At 36.1% G+C, this 15,899-nt stretch overlaps 1 protein-coding gene across 1 annotated transcript in view; it reads right to left on the bottom strand.

The window, feature by feature from the left end:
- Positions 1–3,974: 3,974 nt before the first annotated feature.
- Positions 3,975–15,899, bottom strand: part of TMPRSS12 (transmembrane serine protease 12) — a gene marked incomplete at both ends in the record, with an annotated part of 36,117 nt that continues 24,192 nt past the window's right edge. Inside the window, 2 exons of the mRNA XM_082665866.1 lie at positions 3,975–4,226; positions 8,016–8,158. Coding sequence (XP_082521992.1) covers positions 3,975–4,226; positions 8,016–8,158 — 395 coding nt within the window. The remainder of the gene's footprint in view (positions 4,227–8,015; positions 8,159–15,899) is intronic.

The raw sequence follows: 15,899 nt of genomic DNA, 5'->3' as shown, positions 1-15,899 counted from the left end.
GCCCTCTCCAGCGTTTATTGTTTGTAGATTGATTACGGCCATTCTGACCAGTGTGAGGTATTACCTCACTGTAGTTTTGTTTCGCATCTCTCTAATAATTAGTGACGTTGAGCATCTTTACATGTGCCTCTTGGCCACCTGTCTGTTTTCTTTGGAGAGATGTCTATTTAGGTCTTCCATCCATTTTTTGATTGGGTTGTTTATTTTTTTGATATTGAGCTGCTTGTATATTTTGGAGATTAATTCTTTGTCCATTGATTTGTTTGCAAATATTTTCTCCCATTCTGAGAGTTGTCTTTTTGTCTTGTTTATAGTTTCCTTTGCTGTGCAAAAGCTTAAGTTTAATTAGGTCCCATTTGTTTATTTTTATTTTCATTACTCTAGGAGATGGGTCAGAAAAGATCTTGCTGTGGTTTATGTCACAGCGTGTTTTTCCTATGTTTTCATCTAAGAGTTTTATACTGTCTGGTCTTACATTTAGGCCTTTAATATATTTTGAGTTTATTTTTGTGTATGGTGTTAGGGAGTGTTCTAATTTAATTCTTTTACATGTAGCCGTCCAGTTTTCCCAGCACCATATATTGAAGAGGCTGTCCTTTCTCCATTTTATATTCTTGCCTCCTTTGTCATAGATTAGGTGACCATAGGTGTGTGGGTTTATCTCAGGGCTTTCTATCCTGTACCATTGATCTATATTTCTGTTTTTGTGCCAGTACCATATTGTCTTGATTACTGTAGCTTTGTAGTATAGTTTGAAGTTGGGGAGCCTCATTCCTCCAGCTTCATTTTTCTTTCTCAAGATTGCTTTGGCTATTTGGGGTCTTTTGTGTTTCCATACAAATTGTAAAATTTTTTCTTCTGATTCTGTGAAGAATGTCAGTGGTAATTTGATAGGGATTGCATTGAATCTGTAGATTGCTTTGGGTAGTTTAGTCATTTTCACAATGTCAATTCTTCCAATCCAAGAATATGGTATATTTCTCCATCTGTTTGTGTCACCTTTGATTTCTTTCATTAGTGTTTTATAGTTTTCTGAGTACAGGTCCTTTGCCTCCTTAGGTAGGTTTATTCCTATGTATTTTATTCCTTTTGTTGCAATAGTAAATGACATTTTTTCCTTAATTTCCCTTTCTGATCTTTCATTGTTATAGGAATGCAAGAGATTTCTGTGCATTAATTTTGTATCCTGAAACTTTACCAAATTCATTGATTAGATCTAGTAGTTTTCTGGTGGCATTTTTAGGATTTTCTGTGTATAGCATCATGTCGTCTGCAGACAGTGACAGTTTTACTTCTTTTCCAATTTGGTTTCCTTTTATTTCTTTTTCTTCTCTGATTGCTGTGGCTAGAACTTCCAAAACTGTGTTGAATAATTGAGGCGAGAGTGGACATCCTTGTTTTGTTCCTGGTCTTTGTGGAAATGCTTTTAGTTTTTCACCATTGAGAATGATTCTTGCTGTAGGCTTGTCATCTATGGCCTCTATTATGTTGAGGTAGGTTCCCTCTATGCCCATTTTCTGGAGAGTTTTTATCATAAATGGGTGTTGAATTTTGTCAAAAGCTTTTTCTGCACCTATTGAGATGAACATATGGTTTTTATTCTTTAATTTGGTAAAATCGTGTATCACATTGATTTGCATATATTGAAGAATCCTTGCATTCCTGGGATAAATCCCACTTGATCAGGGCGTATGATCCTTTTAGTGTGTTGTTGATTCTATTTGCTAGTATTTTGTTGAGGATTTTTGCATCTATGTTCATCAGTGATATTGGTCTGTAATTTACTTTTTTTGTGGTATCTTTGTCTGGTTTTTGGTATCAGGGTGATGGTGGCCTTGTAGAATGAATTTGGGAGGGTTCCTCCCTCTGCAGTTTTTTGGAAGAGTTTGGGAAGGATAGGGCAATACCAGCCCCCGCCAACTGGTAACCACTAGTTCTCTCTGTGACTCTGCTTCTTTTATGTTAAAAAATAATATAATTTAAAATTTGAGTTTATAAGTAGAATGAGTCCTTTGTTCTAGTAAGTTTTTCAGATGAAAGAAATAGGGTATTTATCTAATACATAATGATCTATATAATGAAAAGGGTCGTATGAATCATGGATGGGATAATAATAACAGTAAAAACAGTAACCAGTTATTGAACACCTTCAATATATCAAGAATTTCATATAATCAACTTATTTAATCATTCACAACAGTGGTGCCAAGGAGGTATTAATAATTGTCCAAACTCTTACAGTGACCAAGTTAACAGAAAGAAATTTGAAACAAAGTCTACCTTAGATTCCAAAGTCTTATCTCTTGTGGTGGAGAGAAATGTTACATAACTGAATTCTGGTTGGCTGAAATAAGTGAACTAAGCTGGGGAAAGAGGTAAGAGGTTACAGACAGTAGCTCCTGCCTGATTACAAAGGCAGACCCAAGCAGTAAGTAGGACGGACATACCTTTGAAGTGAAAAGCAAGGGTTTTTCCTCCAGTGCTGTCGATACATTTTAGAAGAGTTTCTTAATATCAACTAATATCCAGGGCTTATCAAGTGAATCTGAATGATAGGTAGAATAAACAGGAAATGACTAATGTATTATACTGATTGCTATGAAAGCATCACCAACTAATTCCTTATAAGACCTTGTTGGTGGATAAACTAGGGTCTCCTTCAAGAAAGAACAGTCAGTATCCCCTCAGTGTTGCTCATAAGTCTATAAAAATCAGTTTTCTAGGGCTTCCCTGGTGGTGCAGTGGTTGAGGGTCCGCCTGCCGATGCAGGGGACACAGGTTCGTGCCCCGTCCGGGAAGATCCCACATGCCGCGGAGCGGCTGGGCCCGTGAGCCATGGCCGCTGAGCCTGCGTGTCCGGAGCCAGTGCTCCGCAACGGGAGAGGCCACAGCAGTGAAAGGCCCGCGTACCGCAAAAAAAAAAAAAAAAAAAAATCAGTTTTCTACCCCTTGAATGTTAAACCAGTAATGATCCCCAAGGGAATTAATTGATGGAAAACTAATGGTTTCAGTTAAATCCTGAAATTAGGTTAAAGCCAAGCAAAACAAAACAAAACAACAAAAATACATGATCTTAGCTGGTTGAATGTAAAAAAGAAGGATGAGAAAATAATTATTTCTCCCTTACTACATGGGTTCTCCAAAGTTTAAGGGAGATGTCAGTTGATTAATAGTAGATACTAAACCAGTCAATTTTTTCTTTTGTTTTATATAATCCATATTAAAGATTAGTCATCATAAAGTTAATCCCAGGTTGGCATCCCTCCTTTCCCAGCATGCTCTTCTGTCACCTCTGCTCACAGTTAATTCCAGGGCCCAAGAAATACAGACCTTTCGCATGGGCTTCAAGAAAATAATGTTCAGAAAATAGGTTATAACGTTGCAAAAAAAAGTCACAGTATACATTTCTAAATAAAAAGTAAATTATTTGGGGATGTTTGCACCACAATTCTCTCTTGGCACAGGAAAGGAAGTATTAATATTAAATAGTTTTAATTAGAATTTGAAAAACAGGCAAATACTTACTTCTTCAAATATCCTTTGAGAACCAGAAACAAGACGATGATTCAAAAATATATATATCATACAAACAAATGTTTTTGAATAAAATAAAATCTAACTTAAAAATAAGGTTTGATTAATTTAACAAAAGAACATTTTTAAAATTATTAACTCTTTATTTTGATATTTATATACATAAAGTATATATTTAACTGAATATTTTACACAAACTCTAGGAAGGTATTCCAAATGAAAAAGTATGATTATAAAGTACAACAAGATACATCGAGGAAGCATGTGATTCAGTGCCAAATTTATAATCACTTATCTAATATGTCACAATCCTTTTATTCCAGAAAATGTCCACATGAGGACTCTAAAATGGGCAATTACTTGTCAAAAGAATAAATGATTTTCATTATGTAGAACATGGAAAGGGACACGAGGCAAAATAAAGATTCTTCAGAATTTCTTTATGGAGCTGCTAGTAAGACAACAGAACCTAAGGCTACAAGGACCTGTCCAAGCAGAATATTTATATTAAATATGCCTTCATTGCTTGCCTGGTAGAATTGATCTGTCAGCCACTTTTGGTAGAAGGATGGCCCACTATAGACACCAGGAAAATTTTTTCGCCCACAGCCATATCCGTAACTGGTAATTCCCATTACAAAATATCGTTCATGTTCTGGTAAGTAGCACATTAATGGTCCACCACTGTCACCCTATTAAAAAAGTCCCAAAATAGTATTAGTTACTTCCACTAGTCCTTAAACAACAGTAAAGCTGAAATAAATTAATCACATTAATCATACATTTATATATATATTTTCAAAATACCTCCAACTTACAAAGAACCATAGATTTTCAGTTTTATATTCTGACTAAAACAGGAGGTATTCAGTCTGGCCTGGTGTTTAGAGGCACCATATAGCTGGTGGATAAACTTCGCACCTGCATAGTTTTGAACCAGAATACTATAAATTAAATTGTTTGAACTTTTTAGTGCAGTTACTCAGGAGAAATGTAATTTAGGAAGTGTGAAAAATACTGCAAATATTGTCTATTAGAATACTTCTGTTAATGCTGTGTGGGAAAGGTAGAACTAAGATATATAAAGGATTCATTTAGGGATGTGTGTGTGTGTCGTTTGCTAACTAGAGGACAGGAGTAAATTGGCATCTTGCAAGAGATGGCATCTTTCTAAGTGTTGACATTGGCTGGTGCAGGATAACAGGAATCAATGGCTAGTCCTCTTAATAGTATTACAAATAACAAATCTCTATCATGGTTTATACAAGACTGTTAATGCACTGAAACACCTTTACTGAGGACTGTTAATCATTCAAAACAGTAAGGACGCTGAGATAACTGTTTCAGTGCCTAAAGTATAAGGACCGTGTTTCTAAGGTGTTTGCAAATTCTCTACATAAGGTAAGCATTGAATAATTATTTTTGAAGGTAAGAATGTTTCACTTAGGAATACAATTCATAAGTGAAAGTATGTAGATTGGATTCTTTCACTCAGCACGATTTTTAAGGAAAAGGACACAGGAAAGATAGACCCTGGATTGCAGAAATCAGAATGAGTAGGAAAAGATCAGAGCATGGGACACTGTTTGGGAGTGATGTGCTGGTAGATTTAGAAGCAGTGAAGAAAAGAGGAATAAAGAAAGATTCAAAAAGCACAAGGGACAAAACAAAAAATAGATAAATTGGACTCCATAAAAAATCAAAGACTTTTGTGCTACAAATGATAACATCAGGAAAGTGAAAAGACAGTCCACAGAATGGGAGGAAATATTTGCTAACCATACATGTGGTAAAGGACTTGTATCTGGAATATGCAACGAATGTTTGTGACTCCATAATAAAAAGATAAATAACTCAATATAAAAATGGGCAAAGGATCCGAATAGACCTTTCTCCAAAGACGATATACAAAAGACTAATAAGCACATGCAGAGATGCTCAACATCATTAGTCATTAAGTAAATACAAATTAAAAGCACAGTGAGATACCTTGAGATACCCACAAGGATGGCTATAATCGAAACTCTAATTCAAAAAGATATATGCACCCCAATGTTCATAGCAGTACTATTTACAATAGACAAGACATGGAAACAACCCAAGTGTCCCTCAAGAGATGGTTGGTTTAAGAAGATGTGGTATATATATGTACTATGGAATATTACTCAGCCATAAAAAAGAATGAAATATTGCCATTTGCAGCAACATGGATGGACCTAGAGAATATCATACTAAGTGAAGTAACTCGATAGAGAAAGACAAATATATATGTTATCACTTATATGTGGAATCTAAAAAAATAATACAAATAAATCTATATACAAAACAGAAACACGACTCACAGACATAGAAAATATATATAACTGAAAAAATATATATATAACTGAATCAATTTACTGTATACCTGAAACTAATACAATATTGTAAATCAACTATATTTCAATTAAAAAAAGATAGATTGTAAGAAATGCTGTAAAGGATGTGGAGAAATTAGAACTCTCATACATTGTTGAGATGGCCAGAAAGCACATGAAAAGATGCTCAACATCACTAATTACTAGAGAAATGCAAATCAGAACTAATGAGGTATCACCTCACACTGGTCAGAATGGCCATCGTCAAAAAAATCTACAAACAATACATTCTGGAGAGGGTGTAGAGAAAAAGGAACCCTCCTACACTGTTGGTGGGAATGTAATTGGTACAGCCACTATGCAGAACAGTATGGAGGTTCCTTAAAAAACTAAAAATAGAACTACCCTATGACCCACCAATCCCACTCCTGGGCATATATCCAGAGAAAACCATAATTTGAAAAGATACATGCACCCCAATATTCATTGATGCACTATTTACAATAGCCAGGACATGGAAGCAACCTAAGTGTCCATTGACAGATGAATGGATAAAGAAGATGTGGCACATACATACAACGGAATATTACTCAGCCATAAAAAAGAACAAAATAATGCCATTTGCAGCAACATGGATGGACCTAGAGATTGTCATGCTGAGTGAAGTAAGTCAGACACAGAAAGACAAATGTCATAGGATATCACTTATATGTGGAATCTAAAAAAAAAAGGGCACAAATGAACTTATTTACAAAACAGAAGTAGAGTCACAGATGTAGAAAACAAACTTATGGTTACCAGGGGATAAGGTGGGAAGAGATAAATTGGGAGATTGGGATTGACATATACACACTACTATATATAAAATAGGTAACTGATAAGAACCTGCTGTATAGCACTGTGAACTCTATACTCTGTAATGGCCTATATGGGAAAATAATCTAAAAAAAAAAAGAGTGGATATATGTATATGTATACTGATTCACTTTGCTGTACACCTGAAACTAACACAGTATTGTAAATCAACTGTACTCCAAAAAAAACAAACAAAAAAAGAACTCTCATACATTGCTGGGTAAAAATGTAAAATGGTGCAGCCACTTGGGAATACAGTTTGGCAGTACTTCAAAATGTTAAACATTGACTCAGCAGTTCTACCCCTAGGTGAAATTTCCAAGAGAAATAAAAACATACCTACACATGGGCTTTCCTGGTGGCGCAGTGGTTGAGAGTCCGCCTGCCGATGCAGGGGACACGGGTTTGTGCCCCAGATGGGGAAGATCCCACATGCCACGGAGCGGCTGGGCCCGTGAGCCATGGCCGCTGAGCCTGCACGTCCGGAGCCTGTGCTCCGCAACAGGAGAGGCCACAACAGTGAGAGGCCCGCGTACCGCAAAAAACAAAAACAAAAAAACCTACACATAAAAACATGTACACAAATGTTTATAGCCACGTTATTCATAAAAGCCAAAAAGTAGAAATAGCTCAAATGTCCATCAACGAATGAATGGATGAATAAAATGTGGCATATCCACACCATGGTATATTATTTGGCAATATATCAATGCATGCTGTAATAGAGATGAACCTTGAAAACATTATGCTAAGTAAAAGAAGCCAGTCACAAAAGACCACAAATTGAATGATTCCATTCATATGAGATTTCCGGAATAGGCAAATCTCTAGATATTAGTGGTTGCCTAGGGCTAGGGGTAGGTGAGAGGAGAATGGGGAGTGACTGCTAATGAGTAGAGTTTTTAGGGGCGGGGGGGTGACAAAAGTGATCTAAAAATTAGATTATGGTGATGGTTGCACTATTCTATAAATATACTAAAACCCCACTGGGTTGTACACTTTAAATGGGTGAATTGTATATATGTAAATTGTATCTCAATAAAAGTGGTAATGGAAAAAAAGATTCAAGGCAAATTTTGATTAAGGTTGACCATGATTGTAGAAACCAAGGAATCAGGCAAGCAAGACGATTTGGATTGTTGGAATAATTAAAAAAGGAGAAAAACAATTTAGACTTGAGAATTAAGACTTCACCAGAAAGTGATCAAAGGACTTGTTCAAGTTCCGTTCTGTCTTTAGAAAGTATTTCTAAGGAAAATTATTTGGTCTTACCTTGCAAGTATCAACAACTCCATCTTCATCACCTGCACAAAATGAAGTGTAAGGGATTATATCCCCATAACTCTTGTCAGAATTACAAAAACTTGGAGAAATATAATGCACTTCTGCTTCATGTAATTTTTTTGTAATATTACCTATTAACAAAAAAATACCAATAAATTATTTTGGAGAGCAGACATTTTGACAGCAATATAAAGTATTCCTGATGAACAAGTTTTCTTTCCATAGTGCCTGATTGAACAATTATGTAAAATTGTATCCATGTATGTATGTATGTATGTATGCCTAGAAAGACTGTGAAAGAAAGTTCACCAAATCTTAATGACAGTTATCTCTAGATAGTAGGAATTTCAGGTTACTTTTGTTACCTTTGCTGTCTTGTATTTCCTGGAGGTCTCACAGCAGGATCTATAGCTTTTTTTTTTTTTTTAAAAAGGGTATTTATTTATTTATATTTTATTTTGGGCTGCATTGGGTCTTTGTTCCTGCACACGGGCTGTCTCTAGTTGCAGCGAGTGGAGATGCTCTTCATTGTGGTGTGCAGGTTTCTCATTGTGGTGGCTTCTCTTGTTGCAGATCACGGTCCTAGGTGCGTGGGCTTCAGTAGTTGTGGCACGCGGGCTCAGTAGTTGTGGTTCGCAGACGCTAGAGTGCAGGCTCAGTAGTTGTGGCGAACAGGCTTAGTTGCTCCGCGGCATGTGGGATCTTCCTGGACCAGGGCTCGAACCCATGTCCCCTGCATTGGCAGGTGGATTCTTAACCACTGCGCCACCAGTATTTATAACTTTTACAAAGTAAAACTATATAAAAATTGTCAAGGGCGGAAGAGGTAAATGCTGAGGTCTATCTTTCTTATGTTGTAAGCTGTGAATAATTTTAATTAAATTTTTAATGATGCTAAAGTCTTGAAGGATGTTGAATATGAAAATAAAACAGATTTTTAATTCATGCACTCCTCTAAATTCCCTGCTAATTCCTGAACATAAAGTGGTTCTTTGCTACAGAAAAGATAGGAAAATATAAGAACACTTCAGGTACTATTAAAGGACAGATCATTTTAAGGTTTATCCATAGAAAAGCTACTGTAACAGCAGCATCTCTTCTCATCAGCCTGTCTCAGAGTTACAGGTGTCACATGTGGTAGCTGAATATTTTGTGTGCCCCACATTCTTCCCTAGCTTTTCAAGTAATAGACATTTTACCCTTAGCTGCAAGTGGGTAAATGACCCAACTGTTCCATTCACAGAATTCCATTCTCCTGGTTGTGCTGATTGGTCTAGAGGTGACTATATTTGGTATAAAGCTAGCCAATTGGAATACTTATCCAGCATTTTAATTTTATTTTATTTTAGCAATATAGAAATACCTTTAATATCGTAAGTGAAAAATAAGTACATGAAATAGAATGCAGGCTATTATGACAGCTATATACAATTATGTAGAGAAGACCGAAAGGAAGCATATAAAATCATTTGTAACTTATTTAATGATAGTGGGATTATATATTTCCCCATCTATTTTTCAAATATTCTGCACTATTGTTATAATGTTTTAATAAAAATGTTAAAGATTATTAATAATATTCTTCACTTATTTCCAGTATGGCTGTAATGTTGGCTGTAAATATGAAACTTTCTTCCACACACCAATATTTTCAAGAATGGCATATTCTCACGCAGTATGTTTATCCAGCATTTTTAAACTGGAGCTTCCAGAGAAGAATCTGTTTCACCCTAGTCACATGACTGTTTAGCTATAAATTCAAATCAGTCTGCAGCCATAGTTCCAGACTTATGAGGACAGGCAGCCTGAGAAAGTAAAGTCAACATACAGAGAGAATAGCAATAGGAAATAGAAATTAAATATGTCTAATGGCGTCCAGATTCCTGGATCAAGGCTCCTAGAGGCCAGCCTTTCTGCGCTTTATTTATTTATTTATTTATTTTGCGGTACATGGGCCTCTCACTGCTGTGGCCTCTCGCGTTGCGGAGCACAGGCTCCGGACGCGCAGGCCCAGCGGCCATGGCTCACGGGCCCAGCCGCTCCGCGGCATGTGGGATCTTCCTGGACCGGGGCACGAACCAGTGTCCCCTGCATCAGCAGGCGTACTCTCAACCACTGCGCCACCAGGGAAGCCGAATGCACTTTTTAAAAAAATAATTGAAGTAGTACTAGCTGTATATAAAAAAATATATATATAACATATAAGTTATAGAATACAATAATGAAATGAACACGTGTAAATCTACCACCCAATTTATGAACAATACTAATCCAGTGTGGTATTGGTATAGGGCTATTCAAAATAACCAGAGATTTTCAAAGTGAATAGGAGAGAGAGCCCAGAAGTAGATGTCTGGGTTTTCCATTTTGTTCCACTGGTCACTTAGAATATTCTTGCACAAATACAACACTGATCAATTACCATAGCTTTAGAATAAACCTTGATTTCTGGATGGCAACTTCTCCAACATTGTTTTCTTCCATAGGAGTGTCTTGGCTATTCTTAGGTCTTTTAGGCTATTCATTGTCTTAACACTCATGTTAGGGTTTATCGTAACCTGGTGCTTTTCAGTTTTTCAGATAGAATTGACATCTTTCTTTTTTTTTTTAATAAATAAATAAATTTATTTTAAAAAAAGCCAACAACAGTAGAAACGCACCCTTGCATGGAAGGAAGTCCCTGATATCACATGAAATAGTAATTCAGAACAGTCTGTGTGATTCTGTTTATGGAAATGATGATAATATATGATCATTTTTATAGAGGAAAAATCTGGAAGACACATCCAACTTGATAGTTTTATCTCTGGAGGAACTTTTTTTTTTTAATATTTGTTGGGTTTTTTTTGTTTGTTTGTTTGTTTGTACTGCAGGTTCTTATCAGTCATCAGTTTTATACACATCAGTGTATACATGTCAATCCCAATCGCCCAATTCAGTACACCACCATCCCTACCCCACCGCGGTTTTCCCCCCTTGGTGTCCATACATTTGTTCTCTACATCTGTGTCTCAACTTCTGCCCTGCAGACCAGTTCATCTGTACCATTTTTCTAGGTTCCACATACATGCGTTAATATACGATATTTGTTTTTCTCTTTCTGACTTACTTCACTCTGTATGACAGTCTCTAAATCCATCCACGTCTCAACAAATGACTCAATTTCGTTCCTTTTTATGGCTGAGTAATATTCCATTGTATATATGTTCCACAACTTCTTTATCCATTCGTCTGTTGATGGGCATTTAGGTTGCTTCCATGACCTGGCTATTGTAAACAGCACTGCAGTGAACATTGGGGTGCATGTGTCTTTCTGAATTACAGTTTTCTCTGGGTATATACCCAGTAGTGGGATTGCTAGGTCATATAGTAATTCTATTTTTAGTTTTTTAAGGAACCTCCATATTGTTCTTCATAGTGGCTGTATCAATTTACATTCCCACCAACAGTGCAAGAGGGTTCCCTTTTCTCCACATCCTCTCCAGCATTTGTTGTTTGTAGATTTTCTGCTGATGCCCATTGTAACTGGTGTGAGGTGATACCTCATTGTAGTTTTGATTTGCATTTCTCTAATAATTAGTGATGTTGAGCATCTTTTCATGTGCTTCTTGGCCATCTGTATGTCTTCTTTGGAGAAATGTCTATTTAGGTCTTCTGCCCATTTTTGGATTTGGTTGTTTGTTCCTTTAATATTGAGCTGCATGAGCTGTTTATATATTTTGGAGATTAATCCTTTGTCCGTTGATTCATTTGCAGTATTTTCTCCCATTCTGAGGGTTGTCTTTTCGTCTTGTTTATGGTTTCCTTTGCTGTGCAAAAGCTTTGAAGTTTTATTAGGTCCCATTTGTTTATTTTTGTTTTTATTTCCATTACTCTGGGAGGTGGATCAAAAAAGATCTTGCTGTGATTTATGTCAGAGTGTTCTTCCCATGTTTTCCTCTAAGAGTTTTATAGTGTCCAGTCTTACATTTAGGTCTCGAATCCATTTTGAGTTTATTTTTTGTATATGGTGTTAGGGAATATAGATTGACATCTTTCTGATAACTGAGTCCTCCTATTGTGGCATAAACTATACCATTTCGTTTACTTAGATATTCTTTAATGTCTTTTTTAAACGTTTCAGGATTTTTTTCTATAAAAGGCCTGCAATCTTTTGTTAGATTTGTTTTTAGCTACCTAATCATTTTGGTATTATTGTATTTGTTGACTTCCATTATCTTTTGTTACCAAGAATTGTCAAATACCCTTTATTCAGATTCACCAATTGTTTACTTTTTGTCACACTGCACTATCATTTTTATGTGTATGTGTATAAATTTTTCTGAATCATTTAAGAGTGAATGGCTGACATTGTGCCCCTATACCCTTAAATACTTCAGTGTGTACTGCTTAAGAACAAGGACATTCTTTTATATAACAACAGTACATTTATCAAGATCAGGAAATTTAACACTGGTCCAATACTATTATCCAGTTTAATCTCCATGTATTTTAAAATTTTCCAGCTATCTTTCTGTTATTGATTTATAGTTTAATTTCATTGTTTATAGTTTATTTCTAACCATTGCTTTGCTTTCTGTCTCTATGATTTGCCTATTCTGGACATGGCATCATATAAATGGAATTACACAATATGTGGGCTTTTGTGTCTGGCTCATTTCACTTAGCATAAGATTGTAGCAGGTATCAGTACTTCATTCCTTTTTATGGCTGGATGATATTTCATTGTATGAATATATCACATTTCGTTTACCCATTTATCAGTTGATGGACATTTAGATAGTATTCTTTTTTTTGCTATTATGAATAATGCTACTGTGAACATTCAAATACAGGTTTTTGTGTGGACATATGTTTTCATTTCTCTTGGGTATCTACCTAGGAGTGGAATTGCTGAGTCATAAGGTAATTTACATGTTTAAATTTTTGAAAAACTGCCAAAATGTATTCCAAGGCAGCTGCACCATTTTATATTCTTACTAGCAATGTATGAGAGTTCTAATTTCTTCACAACCTCATCAACACTTGTCTAACTTTTTTTTTTTTTTTGTCTAACTTTTTGATAAGTCATCCTTGTGGGTGTGACATCTGTTACTTTTAAAATTACATTTTCTAACTACTGATAGTGTATAGAAATGAAATAGATTTTGGTATATTGCTTTTATATCTGGCCACTTTACTAGACTCTCTTAATTCCAGTGGATTATAAATTCTTTTTTAATATAATGACATCATCTGCGAATAATGAATGTTTTGTTATTACCTTTCTAAGTCATATGTCTTCTGCATCTTTTTCTCGTGTTTCTGTACCTGGTAGAAGCTCTACTAAATATGGAATAAAAGTGGTGATAGTGGGGGAAATCACTGCTGATTTTAAAGGAAATGTTTTTCTGTAGTAATGATGTTTGCTGTAGAGGTAGATAACCTTTATCAGGTTAAGAAAGTTTCCATGTCCAGACTTAAGAGTTTTTAACAGTGTTTCTTCAGCACTATTGAGATAATCATGGGGTATTTTTTAATCCTTTAATCAGTTAATATGGTGAATTACATTAAGAAACTTCTAATATTAAACCACCCTGAATTCCTTAGATCAGTGGTCCCCAAACTTTTTGGCACCAGGGACCACCGGTTTTGTGGAAGACAGTTTTTCCATGGACCGGAAGCAGTGGGGGGAATGGTTTCGGGATGATTCAAGTGCATTACATTTATTGTGCACTTTATTTCTATTATTATCACATTGTAATATATAATGAAATAATTATACAACTGACAATAATGCAGAATCAGTGGGAGCCCTACGCTTGTTTTCACTTGCCATTCATGATAGGGTTTTGATATGAGTCTGCAAGCAATTGATTTATTATGGTCTCTGTGCAGTTAAAACCTCTCTGCTAATCTGTATTTGCAGCCGCTCCCCAGCGCTAGCATCACCGCCTCAGCTCCACCTCAGATCATCAAACGTTAGATTCTCATAAGGAGCACGCAGCCTAGATCCCTCAGCATGCGCAGTTCACGGTAGGGTTTGCACTCCTATGAGAATCTAATGCCACCGCTGATCTGACAGGAGGCGGAGCTCAGGTAGTAATGTGAGTGATGCGGAGCAGCTGTAAATACAGATGAAGCTTGGCTCGCTTACCCGCCGCTCACCTCCTGCTGTGCAGCCCGGTTCCTAACAGGCCACGGACCGGCACCAGCCTGTGGCCCGGGGTAGGGGACCCCTGCCTTAGTTAAACTCACCTTGGTTATGTGGAATTCTGTTTATACTATTCTTTTTTAAAATTAATTAATTAATTAAATTTTTTGTTTATACTATTCTTGATAGATTTGGTGTGCTAATAATTTGGAATGTCCACATTTATGATACTGGCATTTCTTGTACTATACTTACTTAATTTGGGCATCAAGATGATTATTATCCTCATACACTGAGTCGGGGTATGTTCTCTTTTTTTGGATTCTTTATGAAGATATTTATATAATACTTAAATAATTGCTGGTAATTATGGTTGACTCACTTGTTCTGAGTTCTGGTGTTTTATTTTTGAAAAAAATTTAATTACGGATTAAGTTCTTTTACTGTTTAAAGGACTATTCTTATTTAGTTAGTCAGTTTGGGTTAGTTAGAATTTTCTAGGAATTTATCCATTTTGTTTAAGTATTCAAATTGAGAGCATAACATTGTTTAAAGTATTATTTTAAAAAATTATTTATTTATTTATTTAGGCTGTGCCAGGTCTTAGTTGTGGCGTGTGGGATCTTCCTTGCGGCATGTGGAATCTTTTAGTTGCAGCATGTGGACTTATTAGTTGTGGCATGTGGACTCTTAGTTGTGGCATGCGGGATCTAGTTGTCTGACCAGGGATCAAACCCAGGCCCCCTGCATTGGGAGTGTGGATTCTTACCCACTGGACCACCAGGGAAGTCCCTAAAGTGTTATTTTTTAATTCATAATATTATTTATATTTGTGCCTTCTCTCCTTTTCTCATCAATCTTACCAGGGGTTTGTGGTTTTTTCAAAGATCTAGATTTTGGCCTTGTTGGTCCTCTTTTTTTCTGATTTTATTTTATTTTCATTAATTGTTGTGCTTATCTTTATTTCTTTTCTTCTGCTTTCTATGGGTCATGTAATATTCTTTTAACCTTTATAAAGGTGGACATTTAATGTATAACATTCAGCCTTTCTTCTTTATTAGGCTGAATATTCTAGGTCAAATATTTGCTCTTCCGTATGGCTGAACCTAAAAGTTTTAAAGCTTTATTATTTTTATTTTATTTATTTATTATTTTTGGCTGCATCAGGTCTTAGTTGTGGCATGCGGGATCTTTGTTGAGGCATGTGGGATTTTCTGTTGTGGCGCACAGGCTTCTCTCTAGTTGTGGTGTGCGTGTTTTCTCTCTCTAGCTGTGGCAGGTGGGCTCCAGAGCACGTGGGCTCTGTATTTGCAGCACGTGGGCTCTCTAGTTGAGGTGTACTGGCTCGGTAGTTGTGGCGCGTGGGCTTAGTTCCCCAACCAGGTATCGAACCCGTGTCCCCTGCATTGGAAGGCGGATTCTTTACCACTGGACCACGAGGGAAGTCCCTAAAGCTTTAAGTGTCCCTTTATGTAGTACCTTACTTGCAGCACTGAAGTTTTGCTATGTGGTATATACATTACTATTCAGTTATAAGGATTTTAGATGATTATGAGTTCTTCTTTGATATAGGAGTTATTTAGCAGTATATGTTGAATTTTCCAAATGTGTGGTTTGAAAAAGTTTTTTTCTCATTTTTTAAAAAGCTTTATTGATGTTTAATTTACATAGCATAAAATTCTCACAGTGTAAGCACGCAGTTCAAAGATTTTTGTAAATTTATACAAGCCCCACATCTA

The sequence above is a fragment of the Grampus griseus genome (assembly GCF_964374135.1).
Source record: "Grampus griseus genome assembly, chromosome: 11".
Lineage (NCBI taxonomy): Eukaryota > Metazoa > Chordata > Mammalia > Artiodactyla > Delphinidae > Grampus > Grampus griseus.
The sequence above is the reverse complement of the archived record's forward strand: the minus strand, read 5'-3'. Positions and strand labels throughout refer to the sequence as shown.